Genomic DNA, 23,926 nt, shown 5'->3' on the forward strand with positions numbered 1-23,926 from the left:
AAGAGGCAGCAACGCACAGAGAAGAGACAGAGACTGAAACACAGAGAAATAGAGACACACAGACTCAGAGAGAGATAAAGCTGACGCGGATGGATACCCCGGGACCCACAGACCCGCAGAGATGTTGAGCCACGGGGGCTGCTATGCCCCCTGTGCCCACCGGGTGGCGCCAGAGAGCCACACGCTGCACCGCAGCCGTCCCTGCCTGGCGCTTCCTGCAGCCCGAGTCCCTTTCTCTCTGCCTGCGGTTCCTCTATTGCTCCACTGCCGCCTTAGCGGGAGGCCCTGGACCCCAGAGTGGAGACGGAGGTGGAGGTTGGAATAGGGGCTTCCGCAGGGATCGAGGGTGTCCACAGCCCCCATAACCTAGACACCCCCCGCCAAGGCTCTGTGCGTGTCTCCTGTGCGTATCTGTGTTTGTCTTGGAGTGTGTTTGCATTAGTCTTGTGTGTGTGTGTGTGTGTGTGTGTGTGTGTGTCGGGGTGTGTATCTAGACGGTCTCTGTGTGTGTCTTGTTTTGTCTCAAGGTGTGTGTGGTGTTTGTGTGTGTGTGTGTGAGGGGCTGTGGGCGTCTCCGTGTGTCTGGTATCTCCATGCCCCCAGAAACCTGACACTCTCTTCTCCTCTCACCTTCCCTGGCAGCTCTGCACGGAGTCACCCAAAAAATTTGAGAACCAAAACATTTATGGAGACTTACTGGTGTCCAGAGTCTCTACTGGGATGCCAGAGGAAGTGCTCCCTGGAGCGACAAGGATGGGTGTTCATGGAGCTGACTGAGCAAAATTTAGTTTCTGCTAAACCCAAGCACCTACTTTGTGCTACTTTCATGCTGTGGACTCAGTTTCCTCATCTGTGAAATGAGCCTGAAATTAATACCAGCCTCATAGCATTGCTGTGAAGTGATTAAGTGAGTTGAGGAGATACCAGACACACAGAGACGCCCACAGCCCCTCACACACACACAAACACCACACACACCTTGAGAAAAAACAAGGCACACACAGAGACCAGCTAGATACACACCCCAAGACACACACACACACACACACACGACCAATGCAAACACTGCCTGGCACACAGCCTACGGACTTAGTAAGTATCAGAAATCATCTCTTTTGATCCTTTTAACTACAAACACATCCATTAACCCATGGGTCAGTGGGAGCCCCTGAGAACTCTCCACTCACCACTAGGGATCTGAGGGTTGTCTTAAAGACCCAAAATAAGTGGATACTCAGATTATCTGCCTCCACACAAACTTCCCTTTTGGTCTAGTCCACTGGTTCTCAAACTTCACTGTACAGAAAAATGAGAAGATTAGATCATGCTGGGTATATAAATCAAAGCCAGTTGCTGTCCCATACACCAGGGACTCAGCAGTGAACAAAACAGACAAGGATGCCTGCCTTAGCGGACTTTGTGTTCTAGTGGGAAAAACATAATAAATGAAGTTCATTTGTCACTCAACAATGGTGAGTCATGATAATTAGTTACTATCCATCAATTTGCTTTCGATAATTTTGCCATCTTACCTTCCAGAAAGATAGTACTAACTTACACAGTAACAGAGGTGAATGTCAATTGCCTTGTAGCCTCACAGAATCTAATATGATCAGATATCTTTTTTGACTATTATAGTGAGAATTCTAGAGTGGTTAAACACATTTTCATGTAAAAGTCTTCATCTTTTTTTTGTTTCACTTTTTTTTTTTACAATGTCCCATCTATGTCTTTTGTGTGTTCAAAATGGCATCCATGTTCTTTGCATGTCTCTTCTTATTTATTTCTCACAACTCTTTATATATGAAGGATGCCACTTTAAAAATGTTAGTGGCAAATAGCCTTTGTTTCTAATAGAGCTAAACTGGAATAACACAATTTATCAACAGGGACCACCAAGAATCCTCATTTGTCAGACATCCTAGCAGTGAATTCCTTATGAAAACCCAGTGGAGGGGGACAGATGGGTCCAAAAAATAGTAGCTAGGAAGAGAGCATTTTGACCTGAGACAAAGCCCTTCTCAGATCCTTAGCTGAGAAAATGTATCCATCTTCTGAACTGGATTCAGCACTGTCAGGGACAATTCTTTTTTTTTTTTTTTTTTTTTGGCTGCACAGAGCAACATGTGGAACTTCCCTGACCAGGGATCGAACCTATGTCCCCTGCACTGGAAGCACAGAGTCTTAACCACTGGACCACCAGGGAAGTCCTGTTAGGGACATTTCTAACATATAAATTAGATTATGCCACTCCTTTGCTTCAAACACTCCCATGGCTCCTCATTGCCTTTAGACGGAAATCCAATCTCCTCTCCACACCCTTCCCAAAGCCACCCCCAAGCACCACATTTTCCTTTTTGCACCACCTCCAGATAGAGAGGCACCCTGAGCCTTTCCATTAACTCACTCCTGCCATGTTCCAGGAGCTCTACCTTCAGGTGTGGCTTTGGGAAAGTGATTTCCCTCTCCAAGACTCAGTGTTGTCATCTGAGAAATGGGATAACAAGTACAGACCTCATAGGATTGGTGGCAGGGACCCCATGGGATAACTATTTGTAAAGCTTGATGGGATGTCCATTCGCTTTTTCCAAAGCCTTTTCAGCTTCTCCCTGGGAGGTGGGGGACCTTGGCAAACAGATGCTCCTGGAACTCACTTTCTTGATCTTAAAAGGAGGATATAAAGTTAGTACCATCACTGTCTAGGGAAAGCAAACTCACTCAAGGAGTGAGTTGGACCTAGGGTTATAGGGAATTCACATCCCTATAATCCCTGGAGGGTCCACAGATGCCACTTGGATTGGGGGCCCAATGGAACGTCTTTTAAAAAAAATTTTTTTATTGATGTATAGTTGATTTACAATGTTGTGTTAATTTCTGCTGTACAGCAAAGTGACTCACTTATATGCATATATACATTCTTCTTTATATTCTTTTCCATTATGGTTTATCCCAGGATATTGAACATAATTCCCTGTGCTATTCAGTAGGACCTTGTTGTTTATCCATTCTATATAGAATAGTTTGCATCTGCTAACCCCAAACTCCTAATCCATCCCTCCCCCATCCCCCCACCCCTTGCCAACCACAAGTCTGTTCTCTATGTCTGTGAGTCAGTTTCTGTTTCGTAGACAGGTTCATCTGTGGCATGTTTTAGATTCCACATACAAGTGATGTCATATGGTATTTGTCTTTCTCTGTCTGACTTACTTCACTTAGTAGGATCATTTCTAGTTGCATCCATGTTGCTGCAAATGGCATTATTTCATTCTTTTTTTTTTTTTTAATGGCTGAGTAGTATTGCACTGTATCCAATGGAGCTCCTTATATGGAAAAACTCATTCACAAGTTCTTCTTGTAAACATTATGTGGGCCTCCAGCCCCAGAAAAAAATAAACAAAAACCAAAAACACATTCAGCCCCTGGGCTTCCAGTTTGAGAGACCTCTGATCCAAGGGGACAAGTCTAGGTAAGAAGCCTGTGTCACAAGAGGCTCCTTGGGATTCGAGAATCTGGCAATGCCAAATTCAGTGGGTATGTCACAGATAGGGGCAAGTTAGCACAGCGCCGACCCTCCCTTCCTATCTGCCTGCAGTATTGGTGGGATGCAGGCCCCCATCCACACATATGCCTTCTGCCTCTGACGATACATGCATTCTCTTCCCTGCAAGACAGCCAGAAGTGATGTGTTGAATACCATTCAGGACCCCTGCTCTAGGATTCTTTTTTTTTTTTTTTGGCCATGCTGCATGGCTTGGGGGATCTTAGTTCCCTGATCAGGGATCGAACCTGGGCCCCGACAGTAAAGGTGCTGAGTCCTAACCACTGGACCACCAGGGAATTCCCTCTAGGATTCTCAAATGTTCGGGAGGAGGGGAGACTGTTTTGAGGATCTAGAATGCCGGGCACTCCAAGATTCTGGGAGTCCATGATTTTGGAGATCCCATGATTCTGAGCCTCCCAGGTCCCAGAACTCAGGGATTCACCGAGCTTGTCACTGCCCGCTTGGGTCCTCCATAATCGCCCGTGACAGATAATACAGTGTCTCGAGGCAGAAACCAGGATCCCTCTAATCCGGCGGCCTAGGCAGAGGGCTTACTGCCCGGAGCCACCTGGCTTTTCCTAACGGCTTCATGAGAAAGTCAGAATTAATTGGAACTGGCACCCCGCACTCACAGAGCTCAGCGCGACTAGCTTGGCCTCCATATGTTAAAGCCGAGCGTCTCTGGGTCTTGCTCTGACCTGTTCTAAACACCAGCAGGTGTGTTACCTGAAACCTGGAGCTTAGCCTGACAAGGGAGGTGGCTGGGACCGTGGTGACCCAGTGCCACAGGTAGAGCCAGCCGGCCCACTCTCCCTGACACAGTGTACACCAGCCTGGGCCCTCATTCTGTCCCTCGTCTGGGCCTCAGTTTCCCTCCTCTGTTCAGTGAGATCAACCTCAGGTTTCCTTGTGGATTACATGTAAATTGCTCAGCGTGTGTGCTGTACTGTAATCCATCCTTGGGCACCTGGGTAGAGTCCCAGAAGGGATATAGCGACTTCTCATTTCAATAGCTATTATCAGAGAGATTATGCCATTTCACACTCCAAACCCCAATGCATAATATTGCTCTTTTCCCCAAACCCCAGCAACATGGTGAATTATCAAACTTTTTCATCCTTAGCAACCTGGTAGATTTTTTTAAAGTATTTCATGGTAGTTTTATTTTATATTGACCTTACCATGCGTGAGAATGAACTCCCTTTCATATGCTTGGAAGACATTTGTATTTCCTTTTCAGAAACTGTTCATGTCCTTTGCCTCTTTTTCTATTGAATTGTTGGCCCTTATTGATACCTGGAAGATTTTTACATATTAAGGAAATCAGTCTTTTGTCTGTCATGTCTTGGAAAAGTTTTCCTTTGTTGATTGACCTTCTAGTATTTGTGTGTGTGTGTGTATAGGAATTTTACATTTGTATGTAGTCAGTTATTAATCTTTTTTAAAATATTTATTTATTTATTTTTGGCTGCGTTGGGTCTTCGTTGCTGTGCGTGGGCTTTCTCTGGTTGCGGCGAGTGGGGGTTAGTCTTCATTGCGGTGCACAGGCTTCTCATTGTGGTGGCTTCTCTTGTTCTGGAGCACGGGCTCTAGGCGCACGGGCTTCAGTAGTTGTGGCACACGGGCTCAGTAGTTGTGGTGCATGGGCTTTGTTGCTCCATGGCATGTGGGATCTTCCTGGACCAGGGCTCAAACCCGTGTCCCCTGCATTGGCACGCAGATTCTTAACCACTGCGCCACCAGGGATGTCCTGTGGTCAGTTATTAATCTTTTTTAAAAATTTTATTTATTTTATTTATTTATTTTTGGCTGTGTTGGGTCTTTGTTGCTGCGCGTGGGCTTTCTCTAGTTGTGGTGAGCGGGGACTACTCTTTGTTGTGGTGCGCGGGCTTCTCATTGCCATGGCTTCTCTTGTTGCAGAGCACGGGCTCTAGGCGCACGGGCTTCAGTAGTTGTGGCTCGCAAGCTCTAGAGCTCAGGCTTAGTAGTTGTGGCGCATGGGCTTAGTTGCTCCACGGCATGTGGGATCTTCCCGGACCAGGGCTCGAACCCGTGTCCTCTGCATTGGCAGGCGGATTCTTAACTACTGCGCCACCAGGGAAGTCCTGTAGTCAGTTATTAATCTTTTAAATCATTAAAGGTGACATGTCATGCTTCAACACACTGGGATTATTATTATTTTTAACTTGCACATTTTCTTCTAGTAGTTTAATAGTTTCTCTCTCTCTCTCTTTTTTTTTTTTTTTTTTTTGCTTGGTTGGTGGGTGATCCGTCTGAAATTAATTTTGCTCTTAGCTACCTTTAAAATCTCCATCTGAAATCTGATGGTTGTCTAAAAAGCTGTGTAGTAAGTGGACAAGAGCATGATGACTGAAACCAGGTGGCTAGGCTTCAAATCCTGGCTCTGCCATTTTTCACTGTGTATCCTCAGGGAAGTCACTCTCTCTGAGCCTCACGTTACTCATCTGTAAAATGGGAGATAATAGCGTCATGTGAGAATTAAAGGAAGCTTTTATTATTTTTTTTTTAAATCATGTACCTAGAAGGCCATCTGGCACTTAGCCCATGTTTTTTTTTTCTGCTTGCTATTTTTGTTTTTATTTGCTTTTCAATTGCACTTGACTCTCAGCGTAGCCAATTAGCCAGCGACTATGCTTCAGGAACATTTCTAAGTGCTTATGTGCAGTAATTTACTCTCATAACAACCCCATTGGACAGATGGTAATATCGAGGCCCAGGGAGGTTAAGTTCCTTCCTGAGGAACTTCCAAGGGTCAGGGTTGGCATTAGAGCCCTTGATTTGCCCACTGCCCTGTTCTGGCCTCAGCCTCCCTCCCCCACTCTTGGCCACTCCTGGAGGAGGAGTTCCCACTGGGCTCCATCGTAACTAGCTTCTAAGTACAGACTAAATCTCTGAGGTCAAGTCAACATTCTGGATACCCAGAACTGGTCAGTCCTGTCCTGGTAGGTATGGCTGTGGAGAGGGGCAGGCAGCAGTCAAGGAAGGCTTTCAGGAAGAGGGTCCTTAGATAAGTAAGACTGGAGAGGCTGGCGGGGCCTGAGAGAGGGGTTGCAAGGGGGAGGGGAGGACAGCATGGAAGCCTCCCCTGACTGTCACTGACCACAAGGCTTGACTCTTGCTTCTCCCCACTAGGCACACAGTGAACTATATAGTTGGTGATCATGGGCAGTTGGTGGGAGTGTTGAACTTCTACTCAACTGTCAAAGCCCCAGGGCTCCAATGCCTACTCATCTGGAAAGCCATCTCCCCACTACTGGCCTTTCCCAGCCTGGGGTCTCTCCTACTACTCAAACCCTGACCACATAGGACTGGGAGTGTCTGTGTCCAGCTCTGTGTCCTTCACCTTCAACTGGGTGACCGTTGAGGGCAGGGCCCTAGGTTGGGATTTCTCTGGTGCCCAGCATCGCCCAGCCCAGCCCGGACACAGAATAAGTACTGGTTGAATAAGTCTTGAAGGAAATAAGGGAGTAAATGAGAGTCAAATATGTGAGTGACAAATACAAACCACAGACACTTCCTTCCAGGGCTCCCACCTCCCTTGGGATAAAAGCCCAGGTCCTCCCTGTGGCCCACAAGGTCCTACATGACCTGCCCCATCCCCTCCCTGACCCCCCCCCTCCTCCCTGTCTCCCCCTCGCTCACTCTGCTCCAGCCACACAGGCCTCCTCGCTGTTCCTCCAACAGGCAGGCTCTGTCCTGCCCCAGGACCTTTGCACAGGCTGTTCCCATCTCAGCCTGCAGTAAGTACTCTTGATCATGACTCTTTGCGTGGTTGGCTCATTCCTCCTTCAGATCTCCATACAAATGCCACCTCCACAGAGAGGCCTCCCTTGACCTTGATCCCTAAAATAGCCGGCCAGTCTCGAGCTCTCTTCCTCTTCTGGTCCCTCCCTGGCACTTCCCACGATCGGATGCACTGTGCATTTGCATATTTATCTTTATGATGCGGCTCCTTTTCGTGCGTTTTGTCCCGGGTCACCCGGGGCGCCTCCATCCGCCTGGCTCGCAGTAGGCACTTAATACAGGTCGACGTAAACTAAGGGGCGTCTGCGGGTGGGGGCTAGGGGCCCGCAGATCCACCCGCCGCGCCCCGCCCTCGTGGGGCCTCCAGTCTGCGAGCTGGGCGTGCCCGGGCAGGCTGGGCGCGGGCGCGGGCGCGGGCGCGGCGGGAGCGGGCGGCCGGGCCGGTTGGGCGGGTGCAGAGGGCGCGCGGGGCCCGGGCCGGGTCCGCGGGCCCGGGCCGGGTCCGAGTGTCCGGCGGGGACCATGGAGGGGCTGCGGCGGGGCCTGTCGCGCTGGAAGCGCTACCACATCCAGGTGCACCTAGCGGACGAGGCGCTGCTGCTGCCGCTCACGGTGCGGCCGCGGGACACGCTCAGCGACCTGCGCGCCCAGCTCGTGGGCCAGGGCGTGAGCTCCTGGAAGCGCACCTTCTACTACAACGCGCGGCGGCTGGACGACCACCAGACAGTGCGCGACGTGCGCCTGCAGGACGGCTCGGTGCTGCTGCTCGTCAGCGACCCCAGGTGGCCGAGGGAGGGGACTGGGGGGCGACCTGGGATCGGGGGCCCTGGCTGGGGTCCCCGGTGAGGGGTGAGTCAGGGCTGGGGGGAGACGGCGGGGCACAGGAGGGCCTGGCTGGCGTCCCCGGTGGGGTGGGAGGTGGGTCAGGATGGGCGGGGCCTGGGGGGCACAGGAGGGCCTGGCTGGGGTCCTGGATGGGGAATGCGTGGGGGGAGACGGCAGGGCACAGGAGTGCCTGGCTGGCGTCCCCGGTGGATTGGGAAGTGGGTCAGGGACGGGGGTGGGGGAGGCCAGGAGGGCCTAGCTGGGGTCAGGGTGGAGTGCGTGGGATGGTTGTGGAAGGGTGGACTGGGGATCCTTCTCGTCCTTGTGGACTCCTTGGAGAGCGCCCGGCACTGAGAAAGGCCAAGAGCCTGGCTCGATTCCCCCTGCAGGCTTTCTTCTTTTCTCTTGCTCTGTCTGCCTCTCTCCAGCCTCGCCGGTCTTTCTCACGATCTCTCTTTGTCTCCTGTCTCTCCCTCTCTCTGTGACACTGTCCCTGTTTATTTCCTTTCCTTCTTTCTGTCTCTCTCTGTCTCTCTGCATCTCTGCCCATTTCTGTCTCTGCTGTTTTTCTCTCTGTGTGTGTCTCTCTTCCTTTTCTGTCCATCCATCTCCCCCACTACCTCTGCCTTCCCCACAATCCCATCCTGACCCTTGGTGTCCACACTCTGACCTGGCCGTCTGGGGTTTCCAAAGAGGTCCCCTGGCCCAGATGACCCAAGAGGAGTGGGTCTCCCAACCCAAGAAGGGGTCTGCAGAGAAGGGCAGCTGGGCTGGGGGAACAGCACATGTAGAGCCCTGGGGCAGCTTTGGGAAATGGTGGAGGCTGGTGCTCGGCGAGATTGGCAGTGGATGGAGGCGCTGGGCCGGGGAGGGACTGGAGCTGTCTGTGTAACACTGGAGTTTATGGGGGTCATGCTCGCTGGGCCCCTAGAGGCTTGGTCCACCAAGTCTGGGTGACATTTTGAGAGTAGGAGCCTTAGATGCCAGTCCTGGAGGCTCAAGATGTGGTGGGAGGGCCTGCCTCTCCAGGCCCTCTCGAGGGAGGGTCTCACTTGGGGGTGGGAGAGGGTGTTCCTGGCAGTGGCCAAACAAAGTCTAGCAGCTGGACGATCCACAGACGTCTACACAGTCAATATTCAATATACAGTACGCATTTATTGGGTGCCTACTGTGTGCCGGGTCATGTGCTGGGCGGCACTGGAACCCAGCAGGGACCCAGACAGACCAGGCCTGCCCTCACGGAGCCCACAGTCAGTCCAGTGGAAGAGACAGACAAGGAACCAAATAAACATATGTTTGAATGTCAGGTTGTAATAAGTGCTATGGAAAGATGCAGGGAGGTTGAGCGTGATGGAGGTGTTGCTACCCTATCAACAGTGGCCAGGGGAGGTCTGTCGGAGAAGGTGACATTTCACAGTACAATGTGAAGGAGCTGATTAAACAAAGAGAACAAGAGTGGGCAGGAGGGTATTCCAGGAAGAGGAAACAGCCTGTGCAAAGGCCCTGAGGCAGCACCATGCCTGGTGTGTTGGAGGAACAGTGAGGAGGCCTGTGTGTCTGGAGCAGAGTGAGTGAGGGGGAGAGAGGGAGGAGGGGAGGGCAGGGAGGGGACGGGGCAGGTCGTGCAGGGCCTTGTGGGCCGTGGGGAAGACTTGGGCTTTTACCCTCAGGGAGGTGAGAGCCCTGGAGGGCTGTGGGCAGAGGAGGGGCAGGACCTGCCTCAGGTGCTCACAGGTGCCCTCTGGCTGATACAGGGAAGACAGACTGTGGAGGGGGCGGGGAGGGCTAGGGGTGGGGATCGGGGGACCAGGGTGGAGGTCTAGTGATGGTGAGTGATGGTGGAGGCTGAACTAGGATAGAGTCAGCTCACTGTTCCTCCTACTCTCTAGGCATGGTCCTACCTCAGGGCCTTTGCACTGCTGTTCCTTCCTCCTGCAATGCTTTCCACTTCCCTTCCTCAGCTCCTTCAGGCTTTTGTTCAGATCCTACCTCCTCAGTGTAATCTTCCCTGACCACCTGTTTAAAATGGCATCCCACCAACACCATACCCTAACCCTGCTTTACCTTTCTCTATACTTCCTTGATTATTTTTACTAACATTTTACTAATTTTTTTTTGCCCCATCTCCCCCACTAGACTGTAAGCTCTGTGAGGGCGTTGTTGTCCATCCTATTCACTGCTGTTTCCCCAGTTCAGTGCCTGGCACATAGTAGGTGCTCAATAAATGTTCGTTGAATGTATGACCTCTGGAGGTGAAGAAGGGGATGCTCAGAACATTTTCCTGGAGCTCTAGTGTTTCCTGGAAGCAAGAGAGAGGGTCTCGTGGGTGGAGGCGAGTCTGGGCAGATGCAGCAATATGCATTGGCTGGACACCGAGCAGACCAGGAGGCTTTAAGTGCCAAGGTGAGGGCTGCACAGGCCTGCAACCTGTATCTTTCTGTCCCCCTCCTGCAGGTAATCTGTGTTGGAGGATGCGGAGCCATGACCGAGGGGACCAGAGGTGCTGGCTGAAGAAGCAAGCTGGGGGTGGTGGGGGACATCTCCCGGGAGCCTTGACCTCACTCTGGGTAAGTCACTCCAGTATTTGGGACACAGAAGGGACCTTAGAGATTGTGGAGACCACAGATGGGTAAACTGAGGCTCAGAGAGGAGAAGAGAATCATCTCTGATGACCATCACCCTTCTCCACACCCATATGCTTCTGGCCCCTGGGGCAGGGTCACTGGCCTTACCTTCTCACCTTTGAACTAACACATGGGCCTGAGTAATGCTGCCCTGAATTGCTGTGTGCCCTTGGGCAAATTGCTTCTCCTCTCTGGGCTCTGTTACCCCTTTTCCTTAACAATCAAAGAGTGGGCTTTGGTTGGCAGGTTTGGTTTAATTGCACTCTTTGCCTGCAATTTCTGCGACTGCCACCAGGTGGCTTCAAGTGCCAAGCTCCCCACAGGCTAAGGGCTATCCCTGCCCCTCCTGGAGGGCACCAGGGCCATCTCAAAGGAGGAGCTGGCTGCAGGTGTTTCTGTCCATGGGGCTGTTAGGGAAAAGGGAAGAAGGAAAAGTGGCCAGAGAGCTGGTGTTTCACCCTGCGAGGGGGCCTGGATTGAAGTTGTCTTATCCCCTCCCTCCTGCTGTTCTAAGGTTCTGGGCTTCCAGCATAGATGGTGAAACACTGGCCTGCCCAGCTGCTGCCCACTGCCTGGGACATTCCTGATGGAGCCCCAGTCCCTGACACTGACCTAGGATGTTGCTACTCCGGGCCAGCCAGCCTTCCAGCTGTGCTGTGTGATCCTGAGGAGGTGGCTCCCACCTTGGGGCTTCAAGTGCCCAGTCTGCAGTAGGAGCCACGTGCCATCTTGGGAGGCAGCTGGAGGAGGTCACATGAAGAAAAGCACAGAGGGGAGAGGAGCTTGGGGGGGCATCACCCCCACCTGCCTGGTACATTCTCTCTGCCACGCCTCTACCCAAGCTGTGCCCCCAGCCTGAAGCACCTTTCACACCCCTCTCTGCAGCTCCAGTCCACCCAGCATTCCAGCCTCCTCTAGGAAGTCTTCTCAGATTCCCTCCTCCCCAGCCAGTGAGCACCTTGTCCTCTTTTGGGCCCCCTCAAGCCTCCTCTACTGTGAACAGCTTTGGCTGGGGGCAGGGGGTGTGTGGCCAGACACTCATGACATCTCAAATGACTAAAGGTGGAGACTGGGGGGCCCCAACCCTCTCCCAACGCTCCAGTGTCACACTGCACCCCTCCCCCAAACCCAAACCCAAACCCCTCCCCACGTTGCACCCGTGTCCACCCCCGTGGCGGTGTCCTTCCTGTTCAATCCCACTGCTTTGCCCCCTGCACGGGGTCTCCTGGTTGTGTCTGAAGGGCTCTGGTTAAGTGGGCAGGGATTTGGTGGGGGGCGGTGGCTGTGCCTGGCAGAGCACTGAGACATTGACGGTAATCATGGGGGTACTCCGGGCTATTCCAGGCAGTGTGTTGTAGGGATTCTGGGTATAAGACCCTCTGAGTAGGGAATTCCATGGCAGTCCAGAGGTTAGGACCCTGCACTTCCACTGCTGGGGTTCGATCCCTGGTCGGGGAACTAAGATTCCACGTGGCGCAGCCAAAAAAAAAAAAAGTAGAACGTTGGGACTCAGTTGGATCTCTGATCTGCGGCCACGAGGCGTCGGGTCCACCGTGCAGACCCCCTCGGGTTGGGGGGATGCTGGCATGCGGGCCCTCGAGGGCCGCGTTCACGCTCTGGGTGCTGGCATCACAGGGCAGAGGCTCGGGAGCCTGGGAAGACATAATGTTTTAGTTAAGAGTCGTGTTGGCCGCAGGGCCCAGAGCAGGGACAGGTGGATAATAAATCGTGGCCGTGGGGAGAGTAGTGCTCAGATGTGCGTTTGTCCATCAGGGGATGGGGACGACCCCAGGCCTACGGGGCTTTTCTCACGTCCCCCTCCGGGGCTGGCATCACTCCTCCTGGGGCCAGGCAGCCCACGCCCCTGCTCCTGCCTGGTTTTGGTCTCGGTGGGTCACGCACACACTGGGGGACCTGCCCCCAGGGCCCAGCAGGAAAGTGGGGCTTTTAATAGCCACCCCAGCTCCATTCCTCAGCTCCCACTACATGCCAGGGTTTGTGCCACATCCTTGTCTGGCCTCCACTTACTCTAGTCTGTGAAGTGTGAGGCTCGGTGGTGGTGGTGATGATTATGGCCCATTTTACAGATGGGGCATCCAAGGTCACCCTGCCCCCTCTAGTCTGCTGCCCTGGCAACCCTTGAACTGAGGGGTCCCCAGCCCATGAGCAGGTCCCTGATAGAGGAAGGGGGAGGGTTTCCCACATCTTGGCTGAGGTGAGGGTGGGAGAAAGCATTTTCAGGCCTTTTTGACATTTAACAAACAGTATGCAAATCACATGCAAATCGCATGCAAATCATCACCCATTTCTTAAGCCTCAACAGCTTCGGTGTGTTCTGAAATAATAATGTTGGACTTGTCCCTTGGTATTGGCTTGGAGGAGGGGTGCAAAGTTTTTCCCTTCCTCCCTTCCTTCCCCTTCCCTTCTGTTTTCTTTCCTTCCTCCCTCCCTTTCTTCCCTCCTCCCTTCCTTTCTTCCTGTTATCTCTTTGCTCCCTTCACATTGTTTTTTGGAGGCTTCCCAGTTCTAAGATGAATACAAACAGCAAAAGTGGCTTCCAGCGTTCCCATTTTCCACATGGGGAAACTGAGGCACTGAGAGGCACAAGCCTGGACTGAGATACCAGAGACACATTGTGGAAGGCATCCGCCACCAAGTGTCATCATGGACCAAAGTGGACAGTACCTGTGACCCAAGGAGGAGAGATGACAGTGGCTGGACCAGGCCTAACAGGGCTTGGAGGAGCCAAGGGGAAGAGTTCTTGGGTTTCTTGGCCTAGAATGGCAGGCTGCCATGCTTGGATCTGGAGAAATCTGACACTGAGTGATCTTACTCCTCAAGTCCTTCTTTGTCTTGCTACTCCATCATCATGTTCTTTGAATTTGGGCCACAGCCTCTGCTCAGTTTGCATGCCCTACCTTTTCTGTTTGCAAACTCCTATTCATCCTTCCAAGCCCCAGCTCCAGTGCCCCCTTCTTCAATGCAGACATTTCTGATCCTCCAGAAGAGCTTCCACTTCCCTCTGGGCTTCTGTTACCCCAGATCTCTCTCTCTCTCTCTCTCTCTCTCTCTCTCTCTGGTCCAACCCTGACCCTTTTGGAGACAGCAGCATTACTGGCCAATCTGGCTTGTTTCCAGCACTTGTGTGATTATCACACACCTCCAGACTTTTGTATTCTCTGCGCAGAATGTCCTTTTGGGTCTTTTTCACCTGGAATAGTCCTACATTTTCAAGGTCGTGGCACTAATACCCCACCTCCATGTGGGCTCGACAGCTCTCTCCCAGTCGGCCTCTGGGTCCTGCAGCCTCCATCCCTTCATCCCTGACGCACAGAATGGGGAGGTCTGTGTGTCCTCCCAGTCTTAGGAGTTGCCTCTGGGGCTCCAGGATCACCTAGGCTGGGATTGCAGGGTGATCCTGTAGTACAGTACAAATTCAGTACAGAGGGACTGAATTTGAGTAGGTACGGAATAAAAGACTAAGTGTTTGGAAACAACGCCAAGTTCAAACTCTCTCACTTAGCCTTGGGCTTCACTCTCCATTGACAGTTCAGTCCTAAGCACATCCTTCGCCCTTCCCTCTCGTTCACCTCCAGAACTCTGCACAAGCCATTCCCTCTGCCAGGAATGCTTTTCCCTTGACTCCTATTCTGGGTGACCCCAAGCCAGGCCCCTCCCATCTCTGCGCTGTGAAAATGGGGGAAGTCCGGTCCCCCCAGGGCCTCTCAGGCTCCTGGCTCCACCCCAGGAGCAAGTCCGGGCTGCAAGGAGTTTCGGGTGAGACCTGGCAGCCACCATCTCTCCCTGGGGCCCGTGGCGTCCCGGGGAGGGGCCACCTCCTGCCTTGGCTGCCCACTCACTTTGTGCTCCCAGAAGTTCGAGGGGAATTTTCCTGGGTGGTAAGTAAATCCAGGTGGTTCCCAGAGGAGGCATCTGTGGCTCAGCCAGAAACTGCCGGCACCTGGACTTTCTGCTTTAGTTCAGTTGTGCTCCCCCCCCCTCTCTCTCTCTGTCTCTTTCTCTCTCTGTGTGACTCCAGGCCAGATTCTGACATTCTCTAACTCTGCCCATTCGTTCAACGGGCATTTATCGAGTGAGCTCTGTGTGCCCGGCCCTGGGCTGGCTGCTGGAGATACCAAGACAGACTTTGCTTCGGCTGCTGTAGACAGTGGGGCAGGTTGTTCACTGCACAAAAACATCCAGCTGGGCCTCAGGAAGGGATATCTTTGCATAATTCACACAGAGTCTCCTATACAGATTAGTGGTGGTCCTGACCTGACCCTGATGCCTCCCCCACCCCCCGTGTCTCCATCTGTCTCTGTGTCTCATTCAGTCTCTTCTCTATGTATCTGCCCCCATTTGTCACTCTTTCTCTGTGTCTCTTGATCTCTGCTCTCCACTCTCTCTATCTGAGCCTCTCTGTCTGTCTCCATCTCTGTCTCTGTCTCCTTCCATGTCTCTGGCCGTTTATTTCTGTCTCTCTCTCTCCATACCCCTGTATCTGTCTCTCATATCCCCTCTCAAAAGGGACATCCTTTCCCCCTGATGCTCTGAGCATGACCTCTGGGTGTTTTCAAAAGTTGCTGGGAGGGCTTCCCTGGTGGCGCAGTGGTTGAGAGTCCGCCTGCCGATGCAGGGGACGCGGGTTTGTGCCCCGGTCCGGGAAGATCCCACATGCCGCAGAGCGGCTGGGCCCGTGAGCCATGGCCGCTGAGCCTGCGCGTCCGGAGCCTGTGCTTTGCAACGGGAGAGGCCACAAGAGTGAGAGGCCCGTGTACCGCAAAAAAAAAAAAAAGTTGCTGGGTCCATGCATTCTGTAATCACTGATGAAGCACCTCCAATTTTCAGGGCACTGAGGACAGCGTGGTGACTAGGACACCCAGCTGTTGGCCCTCATGGGGCTTGAGGTCCAGCAGAAGAGACAGAAGCTGCAGGGTGGGGGGCTGCTCCTAGGATCCTGGAAACCTCTCCTCTGGGCTCGGCCTACACTCTTCTGAATGACCTCGGGTGGTTCTTGTCCCTCTCTGGGCCTCAGTTTCCCCACCTACCCAAGGAGGGAGGTGTTTAAGGTGGCTGGGCCAGAAGCTGCTTGCAAGGCCTAGGCAGTTTGTTGGCAGAGAAATCCTGGCTCATCCCCACACCCAAATGGGTTTGAAAGAATCCTCCGAGGGGAAAACAGTTGTAAGAAAAAAGAAAACAAAAAATCAGAGTCAGGCTTCCCTGGTGGCGCAGTGGTTAAGAATCCACCTGCCAATTCAGGGCACACGGGTTCGAGCCCTGGTCCGGGAAGATCCCACGTGCTGCGGAGCAACTAAGCCCGTGCGCCACAACTACTGAGCCTGCATTCTGGAGCCCGCGTGCCACAACTACTGAAGCCTGCGCACCTAGAGCCCATGCTCCGCAGCAAGAGAAGACACCGCCATGAGAAGCCCGCGCACCGCGACGAAGAGTAGCCCCCGCTCACCGCAATTAGAGAAAGCCCACATGCAGCAACGAAGATCCAATGCAGCCAAAAAAAAAAAAAATTGGAGTCGCCTGCCCAGGCTGCTGTCTGACTTACCTTGGGTGGAAGCAGCCTCACTGCCATCCCCCAGGTCATCAGAGAAACTTCCTGCCTCTTCCCCTGATGGCCCCTGGCTCTCCACTGAAGGCTGCTGGCCTCACCATGATGGCTCTAGGCCTGGCACTGACTTCACACTTGTGCTCTGAGCTCCAGACCCACTTAACCCCTTGCCGGGCCCCAAGTGGGAGAAACTCTTTCCAGCCATAGGGCCTTTGCATGTGCTGTGTCTACATTTGGAGGACCCTCTCCCCACCCCTTATCTTTCATCCTCCAATTTGCAGGTTCAATGTCACTTCCTTGGGGAGGCTCTAAACAACCACGTTCCCTCTGTCTTTTTTTTTTTTTTTCGTTCCCTCCGTCTTGCATTCACGCAGTATCCTGTTCTATTCCTTTGTAGCATTAATTATTTATATTATTATTCATTCAATGTATTATTTTCCCCACTAGCCTCTGGGCACCGTGAATGAAGGCTGGGGTGAGGTCTGGTCTGATCACTGATGGATCGCACAGTATTTAATAACCCAGAGTAAGGGAGTGGGAGCCAGGGATTCCCTCCCTTCCCAGACTCCCTCAGGGTCCCCCGCCCCAGTTTCTGTCACCACTGTGTCCAGCTCCAGGTGGCCACGGGGCACAGAGCCTCGGAATTGGGATTCCAGGCACTCTGGCTCCTGCCGCTTTGATAAATGGGGGAAATTCAGAATTAATTATTGACTGCTGCGCCGAGCTGGCCTGATCTGGACAGATAAAGAGTGTCCTCACTGCCACGTCTGCCCAGCACTTCTCAGGAGTTTATTAGAGGTTGGGAGGCAGCTGGCTGAGGGGAGAAGCCCAGAAGGCACTGGAGCCAGATGGAGCTGAGTTCAAAGCCTGGCTCTGCTGGGCCACTTTGGAAGGCCACAGCCTTCCATGGATCTCATTGCCCGCGGGGGCAGGTCGCGCAGGACCTTGTGGGCGGAGGGGAGGACTTGGGCTTTTACCGCGAGGGAGGTGGGAGCCCTGAAGGGCTGTGGGCAGAGGAGGGGCGGGGCCTGACTCAGGCGCTCACGGGCGCTCTCTGGTGGCCGCTTCTTGGAGGGCAGGCTGTGGGGGGTGAGTTTGGGAGCCAGGGGACCAAGGGTAGAGGCAACTGCGCTGGTCCAGGTGAGTGATGATGGCGGAAGAGAGTTCCAGGCAGAGGGAACATCCAGTGCAAAGGCCCTGAGGCAGGGTCGTGCCTGGCGTGTTGGAGGAACAGTGAGGAGGCCCATGTGTCTGGAGCAGAGTGAGGGGGTGGGGAGAGGGAGGAGGGGAGGGCAGGGAGGGGATAGGGGCAGGTCGTGCAGGACCTTGTGGGGAGGACATGGGCTTTTCCTCCTAGACGGATGGAATGTGGTGGGTTTTTGCAAGAGCGAAAGCTCTGAGCGGAAGGCTGGTCGCACGGTCTCTGGATCCCAGACAGGCGATGACCCCACCCAGGAGTCAAGGATTTGAGTCATGCCTCCGCCTACCCTTAGCTGAGTGAACTGAGGCTAATGACTTGCCCTTCTGGGCCTCAGTTTCTCATCTGTAAAATCGGTGCAATAGTAGACCACTCTCTCACAGTGGTGAGCCTCACATGAGCTCAGGATGGGTAGGAGCTGCTGGCTCCATGCAACAGTCACGATTGGGATTAGGGTGAGGAGAGCAAGGCACTGGCCTTCGCACAAAAATTAGGGGGCTTGGAGGAAGGTGGTCAGAAGATACAAACTTCCGGTTATAAGAAAAATAAGTACCAGGGATGTAATGTACATGATGACTGCAGCTAACACTGCTGTAGAATATATAGGAAAGCTGTTAAGAGAGTAAAAGCTAGAACTTCCCTAGCAGTCTAGTGGTTAAGACTCCGTGCTTCCACTGAGGGGGCCCGGGTTCGATTCCTGGTCAGGGAACTAAGATCCCACAAGCTGTGCAACACGGTTGGAAAAAAAAAAGAGAGAGAGAGAGAGTAAATCCTAGAAGAGTTCTCATCACAAGGAGAAAAAATGTTTCCCCTTTATTCTTTTCTTTTTATTGTATCTATACGAGAAGATGGATGTGAGCTGAACCTATTGCAATAATCCTTTTACAGTATGTGTAAATCAAACCATCATGGCCTTAAACTTATGCATGGATGTACGTCAATTATTTCTCAGTAAAACTGGGGGAAAAAAAAACTTTGGAGGCACTGCCAAATTCAGTCATTCGGATAAATACTATTTTAATGCAACATTTGAAAAAACTCCCAATGAATGCAAAAACATCTGCAATGAACAAAGTATCTAAGTGTTAAATATTGACAGGCTGTGACCCCTGCACTGGCTCCACCCTCACCTCACCCTATTTCAGGCGCTGCTGCACCTGGGAGGCCATTCCTCCTGCCCAGCCTCCCCTCCCTGCAGTAAAGGCCTCTGATTAAACCTTCATTCCAGATAATTAAGCCCAGGGATCTGGGGGCCTAGCAGTGATGCAGGAGGGAGACCCTGGCAGGGGTGGGCCAAGCTGGCCCTCCCCCCGGGGAGAGGGAAGGCCAGGAGGGAGATCACTGAGTGGCTGGAGCAGAAGCCTGAACTTAATTAGCCCCTCAGGATTAATTACTAGGCCCAGGAACAGGCTGACAAATCTATTACCCGAGTGGCTCCCAGCTCCAGGCTTCCCTCATTCTCTCCATCATTTTTCTCTAAACCTCCTCCTCATGCTTTTCCAAGAAAATATATTTATTAAAAAAATGCAACTTTATATCCTACCATGAAAACCCAGATACATATTTTCTGCGCAGAGTAGATGGTATATAAATTTGGGGAGCTATACAATGAAGTAACTATATAACTGTTAAAAAATGATCTACGTGGTTCTGTTTGGAACCATGGCAACAGCTGTGAGCAATGAGTATGTGCTGAGCGTGTACGCACTCTTAGCTCATCTTCTCACAACATCTCTGCGGGGGGTGCAAGCTATCAGCACCCCCATTTTGCAAGAGCTTTCTGACACTAGGATCTGTGCTCTGGGACCCCACAGAACAACCCAGAGTGGGTTCTGACTTGAGATCTTGTCCTGCAAAGCCCCGACAGGCTCTTCTGTGAGCCACTTTGGGTTCCAGTTGAGCCCAGATCTTGTTACTTTTTGCTTTCTGCCTCCAAACATTTACCTTGGCTTTTTTTTTTTACCCTCCCACCAGAAACGCCCCTCCTTCATGCCCCTCCTTCGTATGTGTGAATCTGCCTCAGTTTTCAAAACTCAGGGGCACATGTCTGCAGGAGGTTTTCTTTGTGAACCCCTAAATTGAGGCTTCACCCACCCATCCCACCACAGGCTCCCCCACAGTCTCCTCCCCAGCCTGATTGCTCGGGCTGGAAGGTCTCTGTGTCTCCCAGCTTGGGGGCATCTCCGGCACTGGCTCTTTGGATCCTGCATAGCCCAGCTCGGGTAGGATATCAGTCACGGGAGGACACTCATGGGCTCTTTGGTTTCTCCTCTCACCTCCAAGCACTAGTATTATCCTCCCATTTTACAGGGGAGGAAACTGAGGCTGGGAGAGAGCCAGTGACCTGAGTCACACAGCAGAGAGGGGACAAAGTCCAATGCTCTGTCATGAACTGCTTCCTGTGTCCACTGCCCCACACTGTGCAGATGGGAAACTGAGTCACCAAGGGGCGAACTGGCCTTGCCGAGGTCATATGGCTGGTCCTGGCGGTGGAGCTGGGGATGGGCCCCTCATCAAAATGGAAGATGAATCTGGATGGAAGGTGGGAAGGGCCAGATCATGGCAGGGCTGGTGGGGGAACCCATCCTGGGGTATTCCGTGGGGCCCCAGAGCACAGATCCTAGTGTCAGAAAGCTCTTGCAAAATGGGGGTGCTGATAGCTCACCCCCACCCCCAGAGCTATTGTGAGGAGAAGACGAGCTAAGAAGAGTATGTAAACACTCAGTACGTACTCAGTGCTCACAGCTGTTGCCATGGCCCAGGCAAAAGTGGGCAGGCTGGAATGAGTGGATGGGGGGCGAGGGGCAGAGAGATGGGGCACAGTGGGACTTCCCTGGCGGTCTAGTGGTTAAGATTCTGCACTTCCATGGCAGGGAGCATGGGTTCGATCCCTGGTCAGGGAACTAAGATCCGGCATGCCATGCGGTGAGGAAAAAAAAAGAAGAGAGAGAGAGAGATGGGGCACAGTGGGGTAGAGGGAGTGTGTGTCCTCAGACTGGGGACACCGAGGCTCCTACCCCTTCTGCCTTGTCCCCATCACCCACCTCCCTCTCCTGCTGCAGAAATACTTAAAGGAGCCCATGTCTTTTTGGCTGGCCTTTGGGGACATTTCACCATTTCCTGGGGTCCAGGGTCTAAGGAATTAATTTAACCGGTGCAAGGCTGAGGCTAGGAGAGGCGAACCCCAAAGTGAGAGCCTGACACCCATTCCTCTACCCCAAGGCGTCCCCTGGCTACCATAGGTCCATTACGCAGATGGGAAGACTGGGGTCCAGAGAGGAAGGAGTGGGCCGGAGGTCTCTCGACCTCATAAGGCTCACATCCAGGTGAGTCTCCTCCCCTCCTTCCAGAGCTCTCTCCTGGGGAGCTTTTCATGCTCATGAAGACGTGAGTGGTTGATAGAAGTCTTAATGGTGGAAACTCAGGTGTGTTAACAGGAAACTGGAGTAATGACTCCCAGGAAGGCACAATGCCAGGCGGCAGCTTTAATGATCCAGGCCTGACAGCTTCACCCCTTCAGCTGGGTCTCCTGAGCCTCCAGCCTAATCTTGAGACCCAAGGGCCACTGCTGCCCTCAGTCCGGTGAGCACTCAGGACACACTCGTGGGCACACACACACCTGCGGCTGACACCGCACACCCCGTGGACCACAGCCGGTGCTTGTGGGTGGTATGTGTCTCCCCCCACCCCCCAGCTTCACACAGCAGCCCAGCCCTCTGCCTGCTGCCTGGGAACAATTATAGAGTCAGAGGGATGCCGCGGCCCGAGATGGGCCGGCATCATGTTTAATTCATCTTGGGGCTAATTATAGCCAGGCTGGGGGAGGGGCGTGGTAACCTTGGCCTACCCTCCCCAGCCCTTCCTGCCAGCCAGGGTGACTGGGGAAGGGTGGAGGGACGGGGGCTCGTGACCCGCTGTTGGCCCCAGCTCTAGGCAGCTAAGCCAGCCCTCCTGAACCTCCTGCTAGGGTGCATGCCCGGAGGAGGAAGGAGGCGGCGCTCATGGCGGAAAGGCGGGCGCAGGGCCTGGCAGGGCGGTGGGAAGAATGGGGATTCCAGCTCAGGGCAGCTGTGAGCAAGCATCAGGATGGTTCCTTCCCTCCCTCCTCCTTCAGTCCCACGGATCAGGATTGATACTACTATCTGGGTTGCTACAGGCTGTTACATCACCTTCCAGGTGGACCCACCAAAGCTAAGGTCCCAGGACAGAGCCGGCTGGTACCTAACGATAGGTAATAACCCACACTGAGATCATGTGACCGTCCGCACTGTTTGTAGCATTCGGCCCTCCGTAAACGTTAGCCACATTCTTTGCCGGTGTCCTTGGGTGCTTACCGTATGCCCGGAACAGTTCTGAGCAACTTGCACGATTGTCACCGGACGGAGATTAACGCCTCGCTCGCCTCCGATGCAAAACTTGAGGAGGCGCCCACAGATGCAAGAGGTAAATACCATTTTAAGTCATATTTTTAAAATGTTTTTTTATGGTGGTAAAAATCACATAATATAAAACATATTATTTTAACCATATTTAACCGTACAGTTCAGTGGCACTAAGTACATTCACATTGTTGTGCAACTCTCACCATCACCCATCTCCCGAGTTTTTCACTTTTCTAAACTGAAACTCTGTCCCCGTGAAACACTGTTCCCATTCTCCTCCCAACAACACCCACCAATGTATTTTCTTTTTAAAAAAAAAGCTAATTAATTTATTTTTATTTTTGGCTGTGTTGGGTCTTCCTTGCTGCGTGAGGGCTTTCTCTAGTTGCGGAGAGCGGGAGCTACTCTTCGTTGTGGTGCACAGGCTCTAGGCACTTGGGCTTCAGTAGTTGTGGCTCACGGGCCCTAGAGTGCAGTCTCAGTAGTTGTAGCGCGTGGGTTTAGTTGTTCCGCGGCATGTGGGATCTTCCCGGACCAGGGCTCGAACCCATGTACCCTGCATTGGCAGGCAGATTCTTAACCACTGCGCCACCAGGGAAGCCCTACCAATGTACTTTCTGACTGTGAATTTGACTATTCTACGTACCTTGTATAAGTGGAGTCAAATAGTATTTGCCTGTACCTACTGTATATTTGAATGCATTTCTAAGGTTGTCATATTTTAAAGAATCCAAACTGGGACTTCCCTGTGGTCCAGTGGTAAAGAATCTGCCTTACAATGCAGGGGACGTGGGTTCGATCCCTGGTCAGGGAACTAAGATCCCACATGCTGTGGAGCAACTAGGCCCATGTGCCACAACTACAGAGCCCACGTGCCCTGGAGCCTGTGCACCACAACTAGAGAAGAGAAAAGCCACAACTAGAGAGAAGCCCATGCGCCACAACAAAAGATCCCACATGCCTCAACGAAGGTCCCGCGTACTGCAACTAAGACCCGATGCAGCCAAAAATAAATAAAATAAATAAATAAATAAATAATAAATCTTAAAAAAAAAAAAGAATCCAAACCAATGTAAAAAAAAATCCACATGGAAGAAGACATCCAAATATTAAATACAGATGGATGGGACCCTGCACTGTATGATCTGATCATCCTGACAGCCCCTAGGAGGTGGGGATTGTGATGGTCAATGCCTAGTTTACAGATGGGGACACTGAAGCATGGAGAGGCCAGGCGGCATGCCCTTGTCCACTTTCCCGCTCCCCCACTTCATCCCCCTGTCCTGGCCCAGGTCGGGGCTTTGTTCTCCCCTCCCCAGCTTGGACACCTCCTTCCTGACACCCAGCCAATCCCCAACAACTTGTCTGAGCTACATGGCCCGAAATAGCTTTGGGTGTCAGTCGCTGGCAGGCTGCCCTGGGCCACATGCCCACAATCCTCCAAAAAATCTCTTCCCGGTGGGTGGGAGACACCTGGGCTCCAGGGCTCAGCATCCGACCACCTGCTGCCCCCGCCTGTGCCACAGTGTCCCCATTTGTCCCCTGGGAGAGTGAAGGCTCTCACCCCTGGCTTCCCATCCAGCGAGGTTGGTGGTGAAACCAGGTCCCCCCACTACTTGAGAAGCCACCATTCATGAAGCCTTCCTTGGGGGATAAGCACGACCCCCTCCACATTCCAGTTTAAATATATGTGCATTTCGACGAGTGGTTTAGCACTGGAATTCCAGAGCCAACTGGCCTGGGTTCAAATCCTGGCTCCACCACGTGCATGCTGTGTAACCTTAGGCAGACCACTTAACCTCTCTGTAGCAACTGGCCCCATCTGCAAAAGGCAATCTAGGGGCTTCCCTGGTGGCGCAGTGGTCGAGAGATTGCCTGCCGATGCAGGGGACGCGGGTTCGTGCCCCAGTCCGGGAGGATCCCACGTGCCGCGGAGTGGCTGGGCCCGTGAGCCATGGCCGCTGAGCCTGCGCATCCGGAACCTGTGCTCCGCAACGGGAGAGGCCACAGCAGTGAGAGGCCCGCGTA

The 23,926-nt window shown here is 52.8% G+C and overlaps 1 protein-coding gene, 2 long non-coding RNA genes and 1 other non-coding gene across 5 annotated transcripts in view; 2 read left to right on the forward strand and 2 right to left on the reverse strand.

Annotated features, from left to right (window-relative positions):
- Nucleotides 1-14,249, forward strand: part of SAFB2 (scaffold attachment factor B2) — a 54,677-nt gene extending 40,428 nt beyond the window's left edge. The window contains exons 19-20 of one of the 2 annotated variants that reach the window (XR_003428386.1): nt 10,586-10,698; nt 11,270-14,249. Coding sequence is in view for 1 of the 2 variants with exons in the window: in XM_027085355.1 (XP_026941156.1) it covers nt 643-856 (214 nt within the window). In the remaining variant the exon portion in view is untranslated. Of the gene's footprint in view, nt 1-642; nt 1,468-10,585; nt 10,699-11,269 lie in introns of those variants that run through there. The other variant, XM_027085355.1, reaches the window with a different exon arrangement.
- TRNAK-UUU (transfer RNA lysine (anticodon UUU)) lies at nt 3,766-3,837 on the reverse strand. Its single transcript has one exon. It is a non-coding gene; the product is annotated as a tRNA-Lys (tRNA).
- Nucleotides 5,794-7,728, reverse strand: LOC113608681 (uncharacterized). The gene is made up of 2 exons (XR_003428389.1): nt 7,205-7,728; nt 5,794-6,006 (listed from the first exon to the last, which is right to left on the reverse strand). It is a non-coding gene; the product is annotated as an uncharacterized LOC113608681 (long non-coding RNA).
- Nucleotides 14,250-18,255: 4,006 nt separating the features above from the next.
- LOC113608684 (uncharacterized) overlaps nt 18,256-23,926 on the forward strand; it is a 41,570-nt gene continuing 35,899 nt past the window's right edge. Inside the window, exon 1 of the long non-coding RNA XR_003428391.1 lies at nt 18,256-21,959. This is a non-coding gene — a long non-coding RNA (uncharacterized LOC113608684). The remainder of the gene's footprint in view (nt 21,960-23,926) is intronic.

The sequence above is a fragment of the Aethalodelphis obliquidens genome, unplaced genomic scaffold (genome assembly GCF_003676395.1).
Source record: "Aethalodelphis obliquidens isolate GAN/ISIS:26980383/991018 unplaced genomic scaffold, ASM367639v1 scaffold53, whole genome shotgun sequence".
Taxonomy (NCBI): domain Eukaryota; kingdom Metazoa; phylum Chordata; class Mammalia; order Artiodactyla; family Delphinidae; genus Aethalodelphis; species Aethalodelphis obliquidens.